This window comes from Cavia porcellus, unplaced genomic scaffold, assembly GCF_034190915.1.
Source record: "Cavia porcellus strain 051 isolate PalLab524CR breed Dunkin Hartley unplaced genomic scaffold, mCavPor4.1 scaffold_21, whole genome shotgun sequence".
Taxonomy (NCBI): Eukaryota; Metazoa; Chordata; class Mammalia; order Rodentia; family Caviidae; genus Cavia; species Cavia porcellus.
Genome location: NW_026947504.1, coordinates 5,145,803 through 5,168,995, shown reverse-complemented (window position 1 = coordinate 5,168,995; position 23,193 = coordinate 5,145,803). Strand labels below are relative to the sequence as shown.

General features: G+C 47.9%; 2 protein-coding genes across 7 annotated transcripts in view; one reads left to right on the top strand and one right to left on the bottom strand.

Annotated features, from left to right (window-relative positions):
• The window catches only part of Snap47 (synaptosome associated protein 47), a 35,325-nt gene extending 31,722 nt beyond the window's left edge, over positions 1–3,603 (bottom strand). For 2 of the 4 annotated variants that reach the window (XM_063232826.1, XM_063232828.1), the window contains exon 1: positions 3,462–3,602. The gene's annotated coding sequence lies outside the window, so the exon portion shown is untranslated. Of the gene's footprint in view, positions 1–3,461 lie in introns of all 4 variants that reach the window. The other 2 variants (XM_063232829.1, XM_013140859.3) reach the window with 2 other exon arrangements.
• Positions 3,604–3,636: 33 nt separating this feature from the next.
• On the top strand, positions 3,637–7,652 carry Jmjd4 (jumonji domain containing 4). Of its 3 annotated transcripts, XM_003477491.5 has the most exons (6): positions 3,637–4,058; positions 4,762–4,927; positions 5,282–5,416; positions 5,504–5,771; positions 6,033–6,179; positions 6,306–7,652. In XM_003477491.5, the coding sequence occupies exons 1-6, from the start codon at positions 3,797–3,799 to the stop codon at positions 6,603–6,605; spliced, it is 1,278 nt and encodes a 425-aa protein (XP_003477539.1). In that variant the 5' UTR covers positions 3,637–3,796; the 3' UTR covers positions 6,606–7,652. The 3 variants fall into 3 exon arrangements, with proteins under 3 accessions (XP_003477539.1, XP_005006990.1, XP_005006989.1); XM_005006933.4 differs by lacking the exon at positions 5,282–5,416 and having other exon boundaries at positions 5,540–5,771; XM_005006932.4 differs by lacking the exon at positions 5,282–5,416.
• Positions 7,653–23,193: the final 15,541 nt, after the last annotated feature.

Here is a 23,193-nt window from a genome sequence, read left to right as displayed (position 1 = left end):
CTACCCAGCCACCAGTCAGCCAATTCTAAATGGGAAATGGTCACTCTTTTGCCAAAACCCTGCTGGGAAGCAGAGTTCAGCTCTGCACAATCCTGCCTAGCGTGCAGATGCCAGGTTTGAGTCCCAGCAAAAACATAAAACTCCCTTCCATGTACTCTGATAAAGTCCAGCTCCTCACCACAGCCTGCGGGCCCTGAAGCCCTGTGTCAGTCCCTCCTCCTCCTGCCCACTCAGGGTTCCTGGCTTGCAGTTCTCCTCCCAGGTTCTCAAAGTACTACCACAGCCACAGCCTTCCCACACTGCAGGGCACACACACACATGCTCACATAGCTCATGCTCACATGCTCATGTACACAGGAGAGGGCCTGGGGCACAGCTCCCGTACACCCCGGAACCTCAGCATGCAAGTGGAGTGGGCCATCCCAGCATGAACTGTGGCCTCCACTCCCTGCTACTCGGCCCAGCTCTCTGGCAATGTGTGTGCCCTGAGTCTGTCTCTGGTGTCCAGTGGCTGCAAGCTGCAACAAACCTGGAGACCTCATAACCCTGGGCACAGAGGACTACCACCTGGGCAGTCAAGGCTGGGTCCCTAGGGTCAGAGGCTCATCGGCACAAGTGACACCCTCAGGAAACAAACACACGGCCACTCCAGAGGCCCATGGTGGCATCATGTGTCTCCTTCAGCATTTCCATCACATGTGCCCCCCAGTGAGACTGACAGCAAGTAAACACACTATTTTTAGTTAATTTCCAAAGTAACAGAACCAGCAACACTTAGCACACCTTCCACCTCCTCGACTCCAGGCTGCAGGGAGAACAGAGGGGCAGTGTGTGCTGCGGGGATGGACGGGCTTTTTCCATGACCTGTCCTCCACCTGCAAGGACCCTCTTTCCACTCCCTCAGAGACCCTGTGCTAACTGCAACCCCCTTCCTGTTGTTTTCCCCAGGGCACCCCACCCGGAGGCTCATTTTCTGCAGGCCTGGTGGGGCTGGAGGATGTGCATCACTTGCTGGTCCTGGTTGTGCCTGTGCCCTGGCAACACACCTGTGTGAGCCAGGCCTTCCTCAGGCTCCTCCAAGGGTGCTGATACTGACACCAGAGGGCCACCTGGTGGACATGGGGAGACACAGCACCCAATGTCTGGCCCCACGGCTCAGCTACCTCTGTACCTGTAGGAGCACATGGATCTGCAGGTGACCACCTTGTTCCCAGAGAATGTGGGCTCTCTCAGCCATGGCACTGCAGGAGTCCTCAGCAGTGCCTATCTGCACTGTGTTGAAAAACAAACTGCCCATTTAGTTTCTCATCAGGATGGCATCAGGCTGCAGATGAGAGGCACATGGGGCAGGAATGGGGAGGCTAGACTTCCTGCCCTCCCTGGGCCCCACCCTGCCCATCTGGAGATCCCAGGAAGCCTTCTAGATCCTGGCCTTGGGGTTATGGAGGCTTCATGACAGGGGCAGGAATGAGTGAGTCTCTGGCCCCTCTGCCCTCCTGGAGGCTGGGTATGGATGGGAGTCCCAGCCCTGGGACCTGCCTTGACCTTTCTGTGTCAGCCCGTGCCGAAGTTACCCAGGCTATCGGCAGGCTCACTAGCAGACAAAAGACAATCTGTGTCCTCAGGGAGCCCAAGATTTTAGCTGCTTCTCAGGATACAAAAGAAAGACCAAATATATATATCTGACAACATAACATCATGCCTATGTAAGAAGCAAGGTAAGGAGAGACTAGGGAGATAAGAGAAGGAGGGAGGAGAGAAACACACACATGCCTAGAGAAATAGGCTCTGTTCCTGATAATATTAAGATCCCATCTGTGGGCCAGGGATATAGTTTAGTGGCACAGTGCCTGCCTGGCAAGTATGACATTGTGAGTTTGGTCCCCAGTAACACAATAAATAAATAAAATCCCTTCTGTGGGTAGGATTGTGCATCAACCTCAATTTTTCTGTACACTCCTATCTCCTACCACAGCCTAACTCACAATAAGGAACTGCACACTGCAGAGTCACTGTGAGGCCACCAAGCTGGAGCCGCAGCACATGACCATCACACAACCCCCCAACCAGCAGGCTCCTCTTGTCCCTGTCCCCTTCTCATGCCACACCCCACTCCAGTTGAAACACAGACCCTCTTAGGACTTTTCTGTCCTCTTCATTCTTCCTTTCTGATCTAGCTGACCCTGCAATCAAAACTAAGGGGTTGGGCCCACAGACGCCCAGTGGGTAACTGAAAATAGGATGAAGCTTGGCATCTGCCTTCATTTTGTACCTGTCTCCATTATTACAAGTTTGTGTCAGATCTGTGCTCAGTTCTGTCCACAGACATGTTAATAAGGAGTGTTTGCCTAAAAACTAATCTAAGGTTTATTAGCCCTAATTTGCCTAGTCTATCTGGTCTTCCTTCAGGACTAAGAAAGCCAGGCATGGGGCTGGGGATTTAGCTCAGTGGCATAAGCACCAGCCTTGCAAGCAGGCAGTCGTGAGTTCGATCCCTGGTACCCATAAAAACGAAAAAAAGACAAAGAAAAAAAATTAAGAAGAAAGCCAGGCATGGTGGTGCATGCCTGTAATGCCAGCACTTGGAAGGCTGTGATGGGAGGATTACAGCAAGTTTGAGGTCAGCCTATGAGATCCACTTTCAAAAAAAACAAAACAAGACTGAAAACACCAAGACAAGAGCCCCTAAATTAATTCTGGACTTGCAGGGTCATTCAACTGCAGGTTTTCACAACATCCAACTCAGGTCTCTGCAGTTAGCGTCACAGTCCTAAACCTATAGTTATCTGAGACTTCAGGAAAAGCAGAGCTTTGCAGATCACCCCACGATGAGGTCACTCCCTTATCTCCAACCGGAACCAATTATCCCATGACGGGAACTGAGGCTATTCCCCAAGCAGGAGCCCTGGGCTCATGACAGAAACCAAATTGTTACCTCAAGTGCAGTGATGGGTCTCATAGGATCAGTCCAGAGATAACCATCTAACAGATTACACTGGCAGAAACGACCTATGCTTCAAACTACATACGTCCAACCCATGACTTTGTTTCTGCAGAACCTCAAAGTTGCTTTCAGCCTCTCAAAGGCAAATCCTGTGCGTCTCTGAGTTCCCCAGCGCGGCCGCCCTGATAAAGGGACCTGCCCTGCCTTACTCACTGCGTTGTTCCTTTACGTCGTTCCCGACCCAGCAGAGCCTGCTGTGTAGGGATCCTGGACTCGGGCTTTCGTAACCAACAGCACACCACTGGGAAGGGGCTCCCTCAAATTATCCCCCAGACCCTCCCCTGAGGAGCCCCACCGACCCCCGGGTCCCAGTCTGTCCCGCAGGCACCCAAATCTGCTCTCCCGCATCCCCTCTCCCCCCCCCCCCCGCTCCTCCGACCGCTGTCCCTTGGGTTCTGGAAAGGCCTCAGCTCTGGCGGGCAAGTCTTCCCGCGAGAGGGGCCAGCGCTCCGCTCACCTGGGCCGGAGACGCCGACGCGAGCCGGAAGTCAGCCACTTGACAGCCCGACGCTCGCGGATACCCGAAGCCCAGCGGGGTCAGCCGAGCGGCGCGCGCTCAAACAGTTGCTCCTGCGCCTGCGCGGACGCCATGCGCCTGCGCGGACGCCATGCGCCTGCGCGGACGCCATGCGCATGCGCGAGGCGCCGGTGCGCTGAGGCTCGAGTTCTGCCTGGAAAGCGAAGCCCTGAAGTTTTTGGTTCTGGGCTGTGGGTCTTGTCTCCATACAGTACGCTTATGGGCGATTTCTCGGCGCCGCTTCTCCCCGGAAGAGGGTAGCCAGGGGCCCGCCGATGGACCGGGAGACGCGCGCCGCGGCCGAGCGGCACTTCCGAGGCGCGGGAAGCCGGGTCCTGGGCGGCGGGCCGGCGCTGCACTGCGTCGCCTTCATCCCGGACCCCTGCACTTTCTCTTACGCCGACTTCGTAACCGGCTTCCTGCTGCCCAACCTGCCCTGCGTGTTTTCCAGCGCCTTCACCGAGGCCTGGGGCAGCCGGCGGCGCTGGGTGACGCCCGCGGGCAAGCCTAACTTTGAGTACCTGGAGCGAAAGTACGGTGAGGACGGCGGGGCCGAAGGGCAGGGGCCCCGAGGACGGCGGGGGCACAGGGTATCACAGGGACAGTAGGCACACGGGATCAGTACCCCAGGGATCGCTGGGATGCAGAGGACTAGAGCCCTCACGGCAGCGGGGACACAGGGTCAGTAGCCCGGGACAGTGGGCCCAGGGAAGCAGTACCCTAGATATTGCGGGGACATGGAAAGCTGGTAGGGACACAGAGTCGGGTACCCTGGGATGGTGGGATGCGCAGGGCTAATGGCTCAGGATAGTTAGGGACGCTAAGGATAAGTACTCCCGGGACAGCCAGCGACAAAGGATCAGAGAACACTGACGATCGATAATCTGGGGAGAGCTGGAAAGCAGAAGGTGTGGATCCTCAGGACAGGTAAGGAGGGCTGTGATCAAGATACAACTTCCAGGGCGGGAGATTTAGCTCAGCGGCATAAGCGCCTGCCTCCCAAGCGCGCAGTCATGAGTTTGATCCCCGGTACAAAAAAAAAAAAAAAACGTTCCTGGACAACCATGGCAGTGGAGACTCTGGGGGCTATCCAGAGCTGTGTACTGTGGTGGGCTGTAGATAGGCCTCATGAAATGCAGGAGGTAGGAGTTGTCCAGCCTGCTGGGGAGCTCACTATGGCTGATGGAGGGTGGGCTGCATGGAGGACTCGGCCGTGTTTGTGTCGTCTCTCTCACTGCAGGGAACGTGGTGGTACCTGTGGCCAACTGTGGGGTGCAGGAATACAACTCCAACCCCAAGGAGCACATGCCCTTGCAGGACTACCTTGCCTACTGGCAGGATTACATTCAGCTTGGTGGTGCCTCCCCAAAAGGCTGCCTCTACCTCAAGGATTGGCACCTGTGCAGGTGAGGGCTCTCTGGCAGGGCACAGGCATACGGAGGAGCTGCAGTCCATGCTGCAGGGTAGCAGCCTGGCTTTTCTAGAAGGTACACCTTTTGCTGTGCTGCCCAAGAGTCCTGGGAAGTGTGTGCAGAAGTGTGGTAGGCTCTCTCCATTCTGTGTGGTAACTGCCTAGCTTCCTCTCAGCACACTGGGCCTGGTTCTTCCCTCTCCATCTGAGGAGCTGAGCTGCTCCCTCTTGCCTGTGCTGCCCTGTGTTCTCCTGGTGTCCTCCTGCTCCTGCTGGGCATTCTGTTGAGCATGTCAGCTGAAGTTCTTGCCCACCTAGGAAAGCTACTTCTCCACCATGCACTCCGCAGGGACTCCTCGGCAGAGGACCTGGAGGACGTGTTTACCCTGCCCATGTACTTCTCCTCCGACTGGCTGAATGAGTTCTGGGATGCCCTGGGTGTGGATGACTACCGCTTTGTTTATGCGGGGCCGAGGGGGACCTGGTAGGTGAGGGTCTGGCTGGAGGCTCCCAACTGGAAGCCAGGCTCCACTCCAGCCCCACAGGGCACACACTGGAAGCTCTCTCACAGGTCTCCGTTCCACGTCGACATCTTCCGCTCCTACAGCTGGTCTGTCAACATCTGTGGGAGGAAGAAGTGGCTGCTGTTCCCACCAGGACAGGAGGAGGCCCTACGGGACAAGCATGGTAGCCTGCCCTATGACGTGACCTGCCCTGAGCTCACAGATACCCGCCTGTACCCCACTCACCTGCACAGCAGCCCACCGCTGGAGATCACTCAGGAAGCTGGGGAGATGCTGTTTGTTCCCAGCGGCTGGCACCACCAAGTACACAACCTGGTGAGGCAGGCACAGTGGCCCCACCTCTCTGTATACTATTCCCTTCCCACCTGACACCCACAGAGGGGATGCAGACTGGGGCCCCTGCACCTCCTTGTCTCTCCCTGAGTCCTCACCCCTGTTGGGCTGTCACTCCACACACATGCAAGGAGATGTGCTGGGCCAGGCATCAGCCTGGCACGGGGGCCATACAGAGTTCACTCCCTGGGCAGGCAGTGCTGCCACTGCAGGCTCATGGGCTACCTGAGCCCTGTCCTGCAGGATGACACCATCTCCATCAACCACAACTGGGTCAACGGCTGCAATGTGGCCCACATGTGGCACTTCCTACAGCAAGAGCTCGATGCTGTGCATCGGGAGGTCAGCCAGTGGAAAGACTCCATGCCAGACTGGCACCACCACTGCCAGGTAGGTGGCTCGGAGGGCTGGGGCAGAGCTTCCCAGGGACTGGGCAGACACCAGTCCTGGCCTTGGCAGCTTTGCCATTCCCTGGCCTTGAGGACTGGGGCTCACTTGCCTTTCCTTTTTGCTTAGGTCATAATGAGATCCTGTTCAGGAATCAACTTTGAAGAATTTTATCACTTCCTCAAGGTTATCGCTGAGAAGAGGCTCCTTGTCCTGGAGCAGGAGGAGCAGGGGACATTGGGTCACAGCGCCAGCCTGGGACTGGGCCTCCAGCAGGTTGTCTTTGACCTTGGCCGCCTCACAGAGGTGCTGGCATCTGTGGTCACACACCCTGACTTCCAGTGGGTAGACACTAGTACATTCTCACCCCAGCCACAGGAATTGTTGGGTCAGCTGCGGGCTGTGCTGGCGACCACCCAGGCCCTTTAGTGCCTGGGTGTTGCAGTGCTATTAGGCACCAGGAGAGGGCAGCCTTGCCCAAGGCCTGCTTCAAAGCCTTCCTTGTCCTATGACTGCAGATGCTGGCCCCAGAGGCGAGTGACCTCTGTCAGGTCCCTCCAAGCCTCTTTCCTGGGGTCCAAGACCTGTGGGGTAGTCCAGCCAGGTGGGGCCCAGCCACTGACGCACCTGGGGTCCTGAGATGTCTGTCCCTGTGGCCTGCAGTGAGCTGGCCAAGGGCTCACTCAGGTCGTGGCTGTATGATGAGCTGTTCTTCAGAGCCCCCAGTTCCCATACAGCCTCCCGTTTGAGTGAGCAGTGTCCAGACTGCCTGTCCTGGGGCTCACTGTGCAGCCAGGCCTATCTCCAGGTCATAGGCCCACATGTCACCTGTCCTCTGCCATGCTCTAGCCTCAGGGACTCCAGGCTCCAGCCAGAGGAGCTGGGCACCTTGTGCAGATGGGAGCCAGCTTGTCATGCTGGGCACTGTTCACCCACACCATCGGGCCCAATGGGTTGCCTCGGGTAGTGTGGCCAGGCTGTAGGGCCTATAGTATCCAGAGGCACCATGGTCCTGAAAGGCTGCGTCTGTGTGGAGCTGTTCTTGTTCCCCTTGGTGGTGCTCCGGAAGTGCAAGCGAGCTTTCCTAGCCCATCCACAGTGCCATGCACCCGCTTGGGTGCCTTAGGTCACCCCATTCTCAGCATCAGTCCCTGCACCCACACTCTTGTTCCAGCGGCAGCTGCAGCCAAGGGCAAAGCCATTAGCTCTGACCCTGTCCCAAGGGTGAGGGTGGTGCACAGGGAGGGCCGGGGTGGGACACATTCCTCATGGCCAGCTGTGGGGCTCCTGGGACCCTGTCTTGCAGTGGGAGCTAGAGTCCCTTGGGACCTAGAGTCCCTGCACTGCCAGGGCACTCCTTAGAGCAGGAGGGTGGCAGCCCTACTCACTGGTGGTGATGTACTGTGGGGCTGTTGTGGAAGCTCAGCAGGGCAGGGAATTGTTTTGTCCAATAAATGATGCTAAGAGCCCAGGAAAGTGACTGCAGTGATGCCTCACAAATGTGCCACCAGCCTCCTGGGAGGGATGGGTGCCCCTGCAACTTGAGTCTAGGGACAGAGTTGCTGGCTGGAACTGTGGGTCTTGCTGCAATAGAAAGACCCTCAGCACCCCACCCATGGGCTGGGGTGGGGAGGAAATTGGGTAGGAGCGGCCACCACTCCAAGGAAGAGTTGTGGCTCAGAGTCTGGTGCTCAGGAGGTGCCCCGTCAGCTCTGCCATCCTGTGTGTGGTCCTGGGGGCACACTGACAAGAGAGACCCAATGGTGGAGTGGCACCTACCTTGGGAGCTGCAGGTGTCGCACAGGCCAGGCAGTGGCCACGATCAGCACAGGCAGTGGGGAGAAAAGGAGGTGCGGTCAGTGCAGGGGTAAGCACCAGCCTGCCTGTCTGCTATGGTTCTCCGCAGGGTCACTGAGGAGTACAGGAGCTCAGTCCCCCGAGCCACAGATGTGTGCCCAGAAGAAGAGAACCTTAGGGGCTGGGGATTTAGCTCAGTGGCATAAATGCCTGCCTTGCAAGTGTGCAGTCGTGAGTTTGATCCTGGTACTGATAAAAACGAAAAAGACCAAAAAAAAAAAGAAGAGGGCCATTTGGGGTTGGAATAAAACTTGCAGAGCCCTCAGCCCAATGCTGGTCAAGTGACTTGGCTCCAGGGCCTGTCCTGAGAGCCTAACCCAGTGACTCCTCACTCCTCACATTCCCAGGTGGAGCACCTTGCCACATAGTCCTGCCTCTGAGCCCCTGGCCCATGGACAGGTGTCAAGTCCCCATGTGGAGAGACACTTGTGGCTCTGTGCAGCTCCACTTATACCCTTGGTGCCAGGCTGCAAGGGCTGGCAAATACCAGCACTAGGCTCAGGTGGTGTGTAGGACAGCAGTCACAGAAACCACACAGGCCAATCTGAGATGTCACACTGTGGGTGAGTGGGGTCATTCACTGATTTCCTGACAGCAAGCCGGGAGGCCATGAAGAGAGGGGCCTTGCACGGGGTGGCACCATCACAGTGCCAGGACCACAGCTTACCCAAGTCCATGTCACTGCATGGACAATGACTTGTGTGCCCAGTTCCTGTCCAGCTTTGGACTGGCCCACACCTAATTCTGATCCTTACAGCAAAGAATTACTGTTTCAAAGTATAATTCTAATGTTTTGCCTTTAATTTCTTGCTGCCTCTATGTCTTTTTTGTCACTTTCCTTGTAATGGACATAATGCTCAACAGCCACAACTTGAAAAAGTAGAAGTTTATTTGATTCCAGGGCTATCCAGCGAAGGGTCTAGCGAAGGAAAGACCCCCCACACACACACACACACTGCTGCTGCCAAGAAGAGGGAGAGAAACCATTCCATGCCATGCCCTGACTGGCCAGCTCCTGACCCTAGGTCAGAAACAGAGGCCCTATGATCCAATCACCTTCCAAAACCTCCACTCTAAACTTTGGAGAACATTCCAGATCTAAACCATGACGCTGTGCCAGACTCCCAAGAGTCATGTCCAACTCACCATTGCAAAGTGTGTTTAGTCCATCTCAGAGCCCTCTTTGTTCGGTGCAGTAGTGTGTGGTGGGTCTGGTCGTGGAAAACCACCCATCACGTTGGCCAGGAAGTAGGGAAGGGAAGAGCCAGGAAAAAGACAAACCCCTCTGGGCCATGCCCTTTGTGACTCACTTGCAACCTGTCTGTCTTAGTTACTTTTACTTGATGTTGAGACAAAATATCTGATGACCAAAATTAGGGAAAGAAAGGTTTGTTTCTTACAGTTCTTGGAGATTTCAGTCCATACTCAGTTGGCTCCAAGGCAGGATGGCATGGTGGGCCACCATTCATGGCCACTGCAAACAGCAGGTGTGAATCAGCAAGAGAAAGACACCTTCCTGCTATACATCATATCCTGACTCCACCCTTAGGCAAGTGTAGCACTCGTACCACCAATCTGAGCGCTAGATAATAGACCAATCACAAATGCTCAATTTCATGGAGTCCATAATTGCATGAGGCTTGGAGACACTGACATAAACCATAACAGTCCCACCCTGACAGCAAGTCAGCCATGGTAGCCACATGATCCAGTCGACTTCCCAGAGCCCACCTCTGAGCCTGCAAGGCATCTGGGGACATGCTGGGCCTAGAGCGTAAAAATCACACCCTTGGTTAACTGAGACACATGGATGCCTCTTCCCACAGATGCTGCTACTCCCAAGGAATTATTCTGGAGCATTTTGCTCTGGTTGTTATTCATGTCAATTGTTAAATATGGTGCCCTCACCTGAGCCATCCCATCCATCGGGCAGGGACAGGATATCCAAACATGGAAGTATTCACAGAAGGAATTACATTTTGGTCCATGAGTCAGGAAAAGCTTCGTTGTTAAGATAACTGGTTTCTCTCCTGCAGTCAGTGCCACTGAGTCCATCCCAGTGCCTGACCTGGAAGGGAAGCTGTCCTGCAGATGGCAGGGTTTCAGATACATGAAGCCCTGAGCCCTGCCCTTTTTGGGTCAGAATTGTGTCTGATGAGAAGGTGTGGGATGGGTTAGGAGGTCCCCAGCCTTTCAACACACCTAGAGATAGGACTAAGAAAAATAACAGCAAAATGCAAGGATGCTCAGGACTGAAGGGAAAGTGCAAACAACACAGTAATCTCCCTTACCTGTGGTTTCAGTTCCCCTTGTCAAACCCTAGTTTAAAAATAAGTGAAAGCTGGCTGTTGTAGTGTAGGCCTATAATCCCAGCCCTTGGCAGGCTAAAGCAAGAGGATCTCTGAGTCCAAGACCAGTTTAGAATACATAGTGAGTTCAAGGCCAGCCTGAATTACAGAGACCCTGCCTTAAAAAAAATAGGGGCCAGGAGTTTAGTTCAGAGGCCCAAGTGCCTGCCAGACAAGTGCAAGGTTCAATTCCCAGTACAAAAAACATATATATATATATATATATATGTGTATATATATATATATATATATATATATATATATATATATATGAAGGAGAAGGATGGGAGCAAAGCATGCAGGAGTGAGAAAACAACGCTAGATGGTTACCAAGGGCTGATCAGACCTTGGATACCAGGTTGGGGGGCGGTGGAACGGGGAATAAAGACTGTCAAATTTCAAGGTACAAGGGAGACAGGAAGTTTACCTCTATTAGACTGATTTGGCCAGTGAATTGAAAGCAGTATATGGCTATAAAGCTATGTGTAAGGCTGGGGATCTAGCTCAGCTGTGTAAGTACCTGCCTGGCAAGCTCAAGGTTGCAAGTTTGATCCCCAGTACCAAAAACAAAAATGAAAACACACTCATGCAAAGTGTGGCAGGGGATTTAGCTCAATGGCATAAGCGACTGCCTTAGTAAGCACTAGGTTGTGAGTTTGATCTCTGATACCTAAATAAATGAATAAATAAATATAAAGCTATGAGTAGAAGGAAGTAAAGCTATGTAAGGCAATGTTTTGGATTTTCTTCTCCTTCTCCCTTTGTACCAGGGATCAAACTCATGACCTTGGATTTGTTGGGTGGGCAGTTATGAGTTATGCCACTGAGCTAAGTCCCCAGCCTGTTTTTCTTGTCTTTTTGACACGGGTTTCACTAGGCAGTTCAGCCTTGCCTTGAGCTCACTTCATAGCCCAGGCTGGTCTCCAACTTGCAAGGATCCTCCTGCCTCAGCCTCCCAAATGCTGGGATTACCAGCATGAGCCACCATAGTGGCTCACAATTGCTTTCTAAATGCACTCCAGTGCCTCTCAACTCTTGAAGTCTCTTAACGCAAACTTTCCTGTCAGACAGTTAAAGGACCTTGGCCCACACAGCGGACTGGTTCATGAGGAAGTGTCAGAACAGCTCAAGGCCTGAAGTGCCCAATGTAAATCCTAAAATAAAGAAAAAGAGGGATGAGGCCTAGAGTCCCTGGAGGATGCATGGGACACAGACTGGCCCTGCACAACCCCTCTCCAGGCCCTGTCTTTAGGTCCCCTGGAGTGCTCTACCCAGTATTGCTGTGGCGGAGACCCAGCTTGGACACCGTTACCACAGCATGGCTGCCTGGTGCAGCCCATGTGCTGTCTCTAGCTGAACCTGGATCCCCACTGCCCACACACTGAAGGAGGCAGTGAGAGAACAAGCGAAGGGCTGGAGATATAGCTCAGTGGCCCAGTGCCTGCCAGGCAAGTGTGAGGGCATGAGTTTCATTCCTGGTCCCCCCAGAAAGAAAGGAAGGAAGGAAAGAAGAAGGAAGGAAAGAAAGAAAGAAAGAAAGAAAGAAAGAAAGAAAGAAAGAAAGAAAGAAAGAAAGAAAGAAAGAGAAAGAAAACAAGTGAACATGAGCAAGGGCCCTAGGCCAGGCAGAGGGCACCTGGAATGCATTTCTGCCCTAGAACACCTGCAAACAGCAAAGCTGATGATTTTGGAAAATCATGATGATTTTGCCACTATTTTGCTAAAGCCACATTGCACCCGAGTGATAAATCTGTAAAATACCAACTTTTGAGCATGTAAGCTATGCACAAAACTACCTACCCATAATTAGATAATGTAACTGCTTGTCATGTCTTGAAAAAACCATTTTCCCCCAATCAATACAAGGCTTAAAGTTCCTTTTAAGTACAAGCACGTATTTTATTCTCATCCCTTGACCACTAACATTTGTTCATTTTTACGTTTGTCAGTGAATTTTACCGAGGACTGTTTCCAGCAATGCCCAGGGCACTGGACCTGTCAAATAAAACCATCCTGTTGGTCTCCAGACCACCCCAACCTAATGATGACATTCTTAGGGCGATGTTCCCAGACTCCTCTTTGTGTTAAAATCAAGTATCAGTAGCTCAGCCTTTGCCCCAGTGGGTGTCCTCTCTAAGACGTGTCCACAATGTGATGTATTTTTCTATATTTTTCAATTATTGGCAAATACCTCTCCAACCTGCAGCCCTGGCCTCACACGCTGTGCCCAGTGACCTCAGAGAGGGTCCAAGTGGTGGGGACAGGAGCTCCTTGGAGACCCCTTCCAGCCAGAAACCACATGAAGCCTCCCAACGACCGGCTGCTTCTTACCAGTGACAGCATTGATAAGCAGCAGGAGAGAAGGAAGGGTCCGCCATGCAAAAGTGTGCCTGGCAGCTGTCTGGTGTTCTTGTGCTCCCAGCCATGGACTCAGCCAGTCACAGCAGGCAGTCCCTCTTCCCAGTGCCTGCTGGGATGCACAGCTCTCAAATCCACCACACACAAAGTCCCTTGAGAATCTACAAGTTTATAAAATGGCTAGAGAAAACAAGAGGCAGAAGCATGGCCCTAAAATAAAGCTGCAGGTGAACAAACCCAAAGAATGTTTAAGAACGCATTTGTTTTAAAAAGCCCGTACTTCTGTGATGGGGAAAAATAGCTCCCAGTGTGCTAGCTGTCAGACATGCCGAGTCTGTGTCTCCCACATACCAAAAGTGAGTTTTGGGCTGGAGATTTAGCTCAGTGACATAAGTGCCTACCTGGCAAGCACAAAGTCACAAGGTCATGAGTTCGATCCCTGGTACCAAAAAAAAAAAAAAAAAAAGTGTAGATTTTGAGGACAAAGGTGAGGAGCAGGGAAGGCTTACTGAGCAAAAGCTCAGAAAGAAAGGAGGGTCCCCAAAGTGGGTCATCATGAAGGCTCTTTCTCCAAACAGATTTTACACAGCAAAATCACAGCATGGGTACAATGTGAGTCAAACTACAATCAACTGATAGGAATATAAGTCGAGCTGATTGGCTGACACTGATCCAATAAGGAGGGAAGGCAGAGAGCAAGGGCACGTGACCAGGATCATTAATCTTAGCTTTTATTTCCCCTGAACTTCTGTTTTGTTTTGTAGCATTTTTATTGGTGCAGATTAGATATACATGATGATAACATTATCAAAAGTTTGATATACCTTGCTTTTTCCCCATCCCCCCTTCCCTTTAATTCCTCTTCCCCTCATTTACAAAAGCTTTGTTTCCATTTTTCCCCTTTTTTTGCTCTTTTCCCCTCACCTTGCCCATTCCCCTTTCATTTGAATATTTTTTCTCATCTCCCAGTATCTATTATACATATTGGTCCTTATTTACCTTTTTAATTTCTCACACCAGAGAAACTGTGATTTTTACATCTGTGTGTCTTATTTCACTTAAGAGTATGGTCTCAAAGTGCATCCATTTACCTAGAAATGTCTCAGACTTATCCTTCTTTATGTGTGAGTAGTACTCCATTGTATAAAAGAACATCTTTATCCATTTGTTGGTTGATGGGCATTTGGGCTGTTTCCAAAATTTAGCTATTAAAAAATGTGCTGCTATAAACATGGATGTTCATATATCACTGTGTGTTATGGTTTGAAAACTGGTGGTCAACTTAATGCCAGCTGGATTATATCAGCATGCATTGAGAGAAGATGCTCCACCTGAGGAGGGTTGCCAGGATAAATAGGTGGGGAAGAAGGGAGGTGTTGAGGGTTGAGGTGTTAAGGAGGCATTGTGGGTTCTCCTACGAGTTGCTGTCTGAGCTGTTGGTTCTCCTGGAGAAGCTTTGGTCTTCACATCGAGCATTGCTTCCTGGCTCCGGAGAGGAAGACATGTGCTGCCTGGTCTCCAGGATGAACTCGTCACGCTGCTTCCTGGCACATCCCCGGCTGTGCTTGTCATTGGAGGAGCTCGGGGCCTCCGTGTTGCTGAGGACAGCTGTGGTGCCTTTTAGGACAGCCCCGCTCTTTGTTGTGAGTGTGACTTCTTGGCTCCAGTGTAGAACCCTCATCCCACTAGCACAGCTCCTTCATCCTGCTGGCATAGACTTTCTGGCTTCCACCGCTGACCCTTGGGTCTTCCTGGCACGAATCCGTAAAAGAGACTGGCATGAGTCCTTCTTGTGGGCTCTGGACTTCCAGTTGGACTCGTGGAGGCGTTGTCCTGAGCTCTGGGTTTTTATCTGGACTCATGTGGGACACTGCCGTGGGGTTTAGATTCTTGACTAATTAATCTATGTCGTTAGTGTTGTGGACAGATTTCCTGCATTCTCCTGTGTTAACTTCCGGTGACCATTATAAAAATATTATAAACTCCATGTTCTGATCTGAATTGTTCTCTGGATATAACCCCTGACTACAACACTGTGGTGTGGTGCTTTTAATTCTTTTAGGAAAATACTGAGAAGGAAAATAACTGGGTCAAACCTCTAGTCCTAGTTTTTTTTAAAGGAATCTCTATACTGATTTCCACAGTGGCTGCACCGGTCTACACCAACAATGGAGAAGAGTTCCTTTTTCCCCACAGCCTCACCAGCATTTGTTATTGGTTGATTTCTTGATAATAGCCGATTCTTTCTGGGCTGAGATGGAATCTCAGTGTTGTTTTAATTTGCATCTCTCAAAGGACCAGTGATGTTGAACATTTTTTCATATATTTATTTGCTGTTTCTACTTCATCTGAGAAGTGCGTATTCATGTCAGATGCCCATTTTTGCACTGGTTCTTTGAATTTGGGAGGTCTGGTTTTTTTCATTGCTTTGTATATTCTAGACAGTAGTCCTTTGAGGAACAGCTGGCAAAAACTTCTTCCTACACTGTGGGTTGTCTCTTCATTCTGTATCTCTTGCTACCAAAGGTTTTTAATAAGACAGGGTCCTGGTTGCTGATTCTTTGTGGCAGCTTCTGTGTTATTGGGGTTTGTTTGTGAAGTCTCTGGCTGTGCCTGTGTCTTCCATTAATCTCAGCTTGTCACCAGCTTCTCACACTGGGACGGGAAGTGATATGGGTCCGGAAGTTCCAGTCACTTTCCTGTGCTTCTGGTGTCTACCCAGGCTGGAGGACCAGGTGGTGCCATTTGCAGTCGACTTCAAGGTGCTGCTCATCTCCAGGGAGGCTGCAGGCCTAGTTCCTCAGACTCCCCTCCAGCCACAGTCCTGATGTGCCTGCTACTCTATACTGACTCCCTTAAAGGCTCTGTCCCTAGGCTACCTAACAATTCTGTTGGAGAGGTCAGGGAGGCCACTCTGAGCCAAGCCTCCCTGGGACTCGGAGCAGCCTCTGCCCCACCAGGATCTCGAGTCACTCAGTCTCCTGAATTCAGTGGCTCATGGAGATCTGATTACATTCACAGCAAGACAGCAGGGCCATCACTATGGCTCAAGCTTCACACTGGAGGTGGTGGCAACGGTTTAGAGTCTTCTATCTGGCTGACCTGCCATGGAAACACAGGGGGCCCAGTGGGCAGCATCGAATTCACAGCAATTAACAGACCAAGACAGCCAGGAGCCAGACGGGGAGCTCTGGACAAACATGTGCCGAGCTTACAGTGGTGTGCAAATAGCAAGTGTGCTACTCCTGTTGTTACAGGCAGCTAAGTCAGACAGCGCTGGGTCTCAAAGGGCCCCTGCAGAAGACTGATAGAATTTTGGCACGGCTGGAAAGATAAGAAATATGAAATATAAATGACCTTTAAGAATGTGGGCAGAGACCCCCTGACCTTCTGGGGTCTGGCATTGTCTCTGGGGACTGGCATTCTCTCCGTCGGACATGTGGAGTGGGGGCATACATGTAGCTTAGGTTTGGGGTGGTGCCTAAGGGGCATTAGTGATGCACAGGTAGCCCACTGGTATTCATTTCGCGCTACAGGTAAATTCCTAGGGGTGCGAAGATAGAGCCCCTTGGTTCTGCCTCCAAGGCTTTACCGGCTACAGTGTTCTGTCTGGGCCAAAAGCCTTTCATTCCCATCTTTTGATTATTAGGAAAAAGGGTGAAGACTTTGTTTTTTTACTGCTTCCTGCTAGAAGGGGCACTGTACTGGGGTTTAGGAGTGTTGACGGGATGAAGGTTGATGCCCATGTAGAAGCTGGTGCCCGGTGTTTTCACTAGGACAGCTTTATCACTGGTGAATGCACGTACATTAGACTGGAAAAACAAAGAGACAAGGTATTAGGAGGCATGGCACTATCATATTTAAGGACCTAGGTGAGGTAAAAGGTGCCTTTGATTTAGATATGTCATTTTATCAGGACCACGTTGAGGTAGAATCATTGCCACAGTAAGGTAGAATTCTGAAAAATAAGTGTGGGGTTATGAGAGGTGATTACTCCCCCATCTGAAAGGGTAAAAGTTAAGAGGGTAGGTAGGTAAGCCGTGTCTCTGGTATGCATGATGTGGGAGTCTTTAGGAAATACTATTGAGATCACCCGAGCCCAGCCTGTTTTGCTGCCACGCCTGGCCATCGGTGTGCAGAGGAGGAGCTGGGCGGATCTGGGGTGCCTTCATCGGCCTCTCTGTGTGTCTGGAGGACTGTGGATATCTCGGCCCAGACTGTTGGAGTCCCTCCAGGCTTCTAGGTGCAGTGAAGGGGAGAGGTGGGTTTGAGGCCTCTACATCCACCTCCCCATCCCAGTTGCACTTGGAGAACTGCTGAGCTCCCGACGGGTGGGCGGGCCCACACTATCCCCGGAGCCCAGCCTGTTTTGTTGCCACGCCTAGCCATCGGTGTACAGAGGAGGAGCTGGGCAGATCTGGGGTGCCTGCATCGGCCTCTCCGTGTGTCTGGAGGACTGTGGATATCTCTGCAAGCAGGGAGGGATCACAGGTTCCTGAGGCACCACAGCCTGTGGTGAGTACCCTAACCCGGCTGCGATTGAAGAGCTGTGGAGCTTCCAAGGGGCAGGTGGGCGCACAGTGTCCCTGAGGCCCAGCTTGTCTGGAACTGCAGAGTTCTGAGCAGGCAGAGGAGGGCCACTGGTTCTGCAGGCCCAATGGCTTGGGGTAGCATGGTGCCAGAGTCTCAATAGCTGCAAACATAGAAGGGGATTTTCAACAGATCCTGAGGAAGCTTTCAAGTAACACTTGAAACACAGAAATATAGGAAAATGACAAAACGAAAGACCAAATTACAACCTCAAACCTCCAGCCCATCTCAAGAAACCCTAGGAGCGATGTATATAGAAGAAAATATATCCCATCCACCTCATATATCGGACACAATAGCCACTGAAATTGACAAGCAACTCCAGGAAGCTTTAAAGAAATTCAAACTCGAAATAATCTCCCAGATAAAAGAAGAAATGATAAAAGAAATGAAAGAGATTCTAAATATATCTAAAGAAAACACAGATAAAAAATTGGAGGAACTAAACAAAAAGATAGAATCCCTAGACGAGCAATATAAGAAACAAACAGAATACATAATGCAGATGCACAGAGATATACAGGAAATAAAAAACTCCGCTGAAAGTTGTAAAAACCGCCTTAATGAAAGTGAAGATAGAATTTCAGACCTTGAAGACAGGATTGCAGCTAGTGAACAGGAAAGGAAAGATCTTTTGAAAATAACAAGGAATCAGGAGACAACAATTCAACAACTGCAAGACGATGCAAAGAAGAATAACATAAGAATGATAGGGATTAATGAAAGAGAGGGAGACAACATGAAGGATGTCAGGAGGATATTTAGAGAAGTAATAGCTGAAAATTTCCCAAGCATGAGATCAGAAACTGACATCAGGATCAGTGAAGCATATAGAACTCCAAACAGTCATAACCAAAATAAAACTACACCCAGACATATAATAATCACGATCCCAGAAATCCAACATAAGAATAGATTATTAAAAGCTGTCAGAGAGAAAAGACAGATCACTTATAAAGGAAAACCTATCAGAATCCCAGCAGACTTCTCAGCACAAACGATAAAGTCAAGAAGAGCATGGAGTGAAGTATTCCAGATCCTAAAGCAAAATGATTTCCAACCTAGACTGATATATCCTGCAAAACTATCATTCAAAATAGATGGTGAAATATGATACTTCCATGACAAAGAACAGCTGAAGAACTTCATGAACACCAAACCAACCCTGCAAAAAATATTGAAAGACAGTTTAGATACACAAAGGAAAAAACCACTAAGCAAAGCAAATAATTAAACAGAACAGAAAGATAAAGATGCAACAGCAGAGAGATAACATTCCTACAATTAACCAGCATTTACCAGTAATAACCATTAATGTAAATGGTCTCAATGCACCAATCAAAAGAAACAGACTGGCAGAATGGATCAAGAAACAAAATCCAACCATATGCTGTTTACAGGAAACCCATCTAACCCAGAAGGATACTCACAGACTGAAAGTCAAAGGATGGAAAACAATTCTTCATGCAGCAAGAATCCAAAAAAAGGCAGGAGTAGCCATTCTGTTTGCAGACAACGTGAACTTTAAACCAACAATGACCATAAAGGACAAAGAAGGTCACTACATACTCGTAAGGGGAAAACTCCAAGAGGAAGAGATAACTATCTTAAATATATATGCACCAAACTCCAGAGCACCCAGTTATATAAAACAATTATTAACAGAAATGAAATCTCAAATTATCAGTAACACAATTGTAACAGGAGACCTTAATATGCCATTGACACCAAGGGACAGATCAACCAGACAGAAAATGAGCAAAGAAATAACAGAACTGAATCACACCTGTGAACAAATGGGTTTGATAGACATATACAGAATGTTCCACCCAAAAACATCAGAATACACATTCTTCTCAGCAGTACATGGATCATTTTCTAAAATAGACCATATATTAGCTCACAGAACATATTTAAACAAATGCAAAAGAGTTGAAATCATCCCTTGCATGTTATCGGATCATAGCGCTCTGAAATTAGAAATTAATGATAAAAGATACTGCAAAAATCCTGCAAACACATGGAAACTGAATAACACACTCTTGAGTAATCAGTGGGTCACAGAAGAAATTGAAGAAGAAATTAAACAATACCTAAAAGAAAATGAAAATGCAGATACAACTTACCGGAATCTGTGGGATGCAATGAAAGCCGTCCTGAGAGGAAAATCTATTGCACTGAGTTCCCACATCAGGAAAACAGAACGAATACAAATAAATAACTTGATGCTACACCTCAAACAGCTAGAAAAAGAAGAGCAAGTCAAGCCCAAAGCCAAAAGAAGAGAGGAAATTATAAAAATCAGAGCAGAAATCAATGCAATAGAGACTAAGAAAACAATCCAAAGAATCAACGAATCAAAGAGTTGGTTCTTTGAAAGAATAAATAAAATCGATAAGCCCCTAGCCAACCTTATTAAAAAAAGGGAAGAAAAAGGTCAAATTCATGCAATAAGAAATGAAAAAGGAGAAATCACTACAGACCCAATAGAAATACAGAAGATCATCAACACCTATTTTGAAAACCTCTACTCTCAAAAGTTTGATAGCACAGAAGAAATAGACAGATTCTTAGAAGCATATGAAGTACCAAAGCTAGATCAAGAGGATGTAAAACTGTTGAATAACCCAATCTCTGTTAATGAAATTGAAAATGTAATTAAGTCCTTACCCACCAAGAAGAGCCCAGGCCCAGATGGATTCACTGCAGAAATCTACAAGAAATACAAAGAAGACCTAATGCCGACACTTCTCAAACTATTCAATGAAATTGAAAGGGAAGCAATCCCTCCTAAGTCATTCCTGGAAGCAAATATTACTCTAGTACCAAAACCTGAGAAAGACCCAACTAAAAAAGAGAACTATAGACCGATCTCCCTAATGAACACAGATGCAAAAATCCTCAATAAAATATTGGCAAATAGGATGCAGCAAATCATCAAGAAGATTATACACCATGACCAAGTGGGATTCATCCCAGGAATGCAAGGATGGTTCAACATACGCAAATCAATAAATGTAATCCACCATATCAATAAAGCCAAAAATAAGAATCACATGATCATTTCTATAGATGCAGAAAAAGCCTTTGATAAGGTCCAACATTTATTCATGATAAAAACTCTACAGAAAATTGGAATAAATGGTCTTTACCTCAATATAATAAAGGCCATTTATGGCAAACCAACAGCCAGCATCATACTAAATGGCCAAAAATTGAAAGCCTTTACTTTAAAATCGGGCACAAGACACGGATGTCCTTTATCACCACTCCTATTTAATATAGTACTGGAAGTACTAGCCAGAGCAATTAGGCAAGAAAGAGAAATAAAAGGGGTAAAGATAGGAAAAGAAGAAGTTAAATTATCATTGTTTGCAGATGACATGATACTCTACATAGAAGACCCCTAAACTCCATTGAAAGACTCTTAGATACAATAAATAAATTCAGTAATGTGGCTGGATACAAAATCAATACTCAGAAATCAATAGCATTCCTATACACGAACAACAAAATCACAGAGAGGGAAATAAGAGAAACTGGACTATTCACATTAGCAAGCAAAAAAAATGAAATATTTAGGAATTACTCTTATGAAAGAAGTGAAAGACTTATACAGTGAAAATTATAATACACTGAAAAAGGAAATTGAAGATGATCTCAGAAAATGGAAAGACATCCCTTGCTCATGGATAGGAAGAACAAACATTTTGAAGATGGCCATTCTCCCAAAACTGTTATACAGATTCAAAGCAATCCCAATAGAAATACCATCCACATACCTTATAGATCTAGAGAAATCACTCCTAAATTTCATCTGGAACCAGAAGAGACCTAGAATCGCAAAGGCAATTCTAAGCAGCAAAGACAAAGCAGGAGGCATCACAATCCCTGACTTGAAGTTATACTACAAAGCAACAGTAGTAAAATCAACATGGTATTGGTATCAAAACAGAACTGAAGATCAATGGAATAGATTAGAAGATACAACCACAACTACAAACACACTCAACCACCTTATCTTTGATAAAGGATCCAAGCAGTTTCACTGGAAGAACGACAGTCTCTTTAATAAATGGTGCTGGAAAAACTGGCTCTCCATTTGCCGAAAACTAAAGCTAGACCCATGTCTATCACCATGTACTAAATTAAAATCTAAATGGGTCAAAGATCTGAATATTAAAACAGAAACACTAAATCTATTGGAAGAGAAATTGGGTAGAAACCTTGGAGACATAGGAGTAGGTAAAGAATTCATGAACAGGACTCAAACCGCACAGAAAATACTTCCCAGAATCAATAACTGGGACCACTTCTTATTAAAAAGTTTCTGCATGTCAAAAGAAATCTCCAGCATAGTGAAAAGAAAACCCACAAACTGGGAAAAGATTTTAGTGAACTCTCTCTGACAAGGGACTCTTGTCTAAAACATATAAAGAATTAAAAAAACTCAGACCTCCAAAATCCAAAGATCCAATCCAAAAATGGGCATCTGAGATGAATATGCAATTCTCAGATGAAGAAATGCAAATGGCAAATAAATACGTGAAAAAATGCTCATCATCATTGGTCATTAGAGAAATGCAAATTAAAACCCCACCGAGATACCATCTCACTCCTGAAAGAATGGCCAGGATCAAGAAAACCAACAACAAATGCTGGAGAGGCTGTGGGGAAAAGGGAACTCTCCTGCACTGTTGGTGGGAGTGTAGACTGGTACAGCCTTTGTGGAGGTCTGTCTGGAGATTTCTTAAAAAGTTGGGATTGGAAATCCCATTTATTCCAGCTATTGCACTTCTAGGCATAGTCCCAGAAGAACTGAAAGCATCATACCACAGTGATATATGTGCACCTATGTTTATAGCAGCACAATTTGTAATCGCCAGATCTTGGAAACAACCCAAGTGTCCATCAACTGAGGAATGGATAAAAAAGTTGTGGTATTTCTATACAATGGAGTATTATTCAGCTATAAAGAAGGACCGCATTGAGATATTTATCAATAAATGGGCACAGCTTGAGACCATACTCATAAGTGAAATAAATCAATCTCGCATGTGTGAATACCGAATAGTTTCCCTAATGTAAGTAATGATTCAAATATATAAAAATATGTGGTAATCATGATTCCCCATTATGTGGCCTTGAAGCCTTATAAAGTTTTCACTCATTAATTAGAAAGGCTTTATTCTGGGCTTCTTGATATGGAAATATTTGAAGCTATAGTATTTGAAGTTTTATCCAAATATTTCAAGGAAAAAGACAGACACTATGGTAACTACTATTAAGTCGGGTTATTTGGTTGCTGAAACAGTCATGCTTTGACCTCTATTGTTATATTGTTATGTCCTGTTTTATCTCAATCTCCCCCTTATTCTTTAAAAAAATTATTTAGTTATTTCTTATGTTTGTTTTAATTAAGGGGAAAAATTTAAAAAATTAGGATATATAATAGTAACTCTTTTTGATTTCCTATTAACTTGTTTTGAAGTCCTGTAATACTCCCACGATCTTATTTTGACTGATTAGACTCTGTTCCATTCTGTATGATAGTATCAAGTTTGAGGGTATAGGCAACTACTTTGAAGGCAATAAGATTCACTAAGATGCCCATTCTGGTTTGACTATTGTCTCCTTTGGAAGTCCTGTAATGTTTACAATGCCTAAGTTTTATTGGTCTTGTTCTCTACTGTTTTGTCCAACTTTATAATATCTAATGAGATAGACAATTCTTTTTAAGGAAACAAGAGACAACGTTGATAACCATTGTTGATAACCTTGTACTCTGTTCTACACCATGTGCTATGTCTATCATTGGTTTTGACTGACAGCTTTGTTTTGCCATATTTGACTGTATTCTCTCC

Excerpts from the sequence above, each read along its gene's own strand:
- Jmjd4 (XM_003477491.5), top strand. The coding sequence starts at position 3,797 with ATGGACCGGGAGACGCGCGCCGCGGCCGAGCGGCACTTCCGAGGCGCG. Across the intron at positions 4,059-4,761 it reads GTACCTGGAGCGAAAGTACG|GGAACGTGGTGGTACCTGTG; the intron begins GTGAGGACGGCG and ends CTCTCACTGCAG. Across the intron at positions 5,417-5,503 it reads GCGGGGCCGAGGGGGACCTG|GTCTCCGTTCCACGTCGACA; the intron begins GTAGGTGAGGGT and ends GCTCTCTCACAG.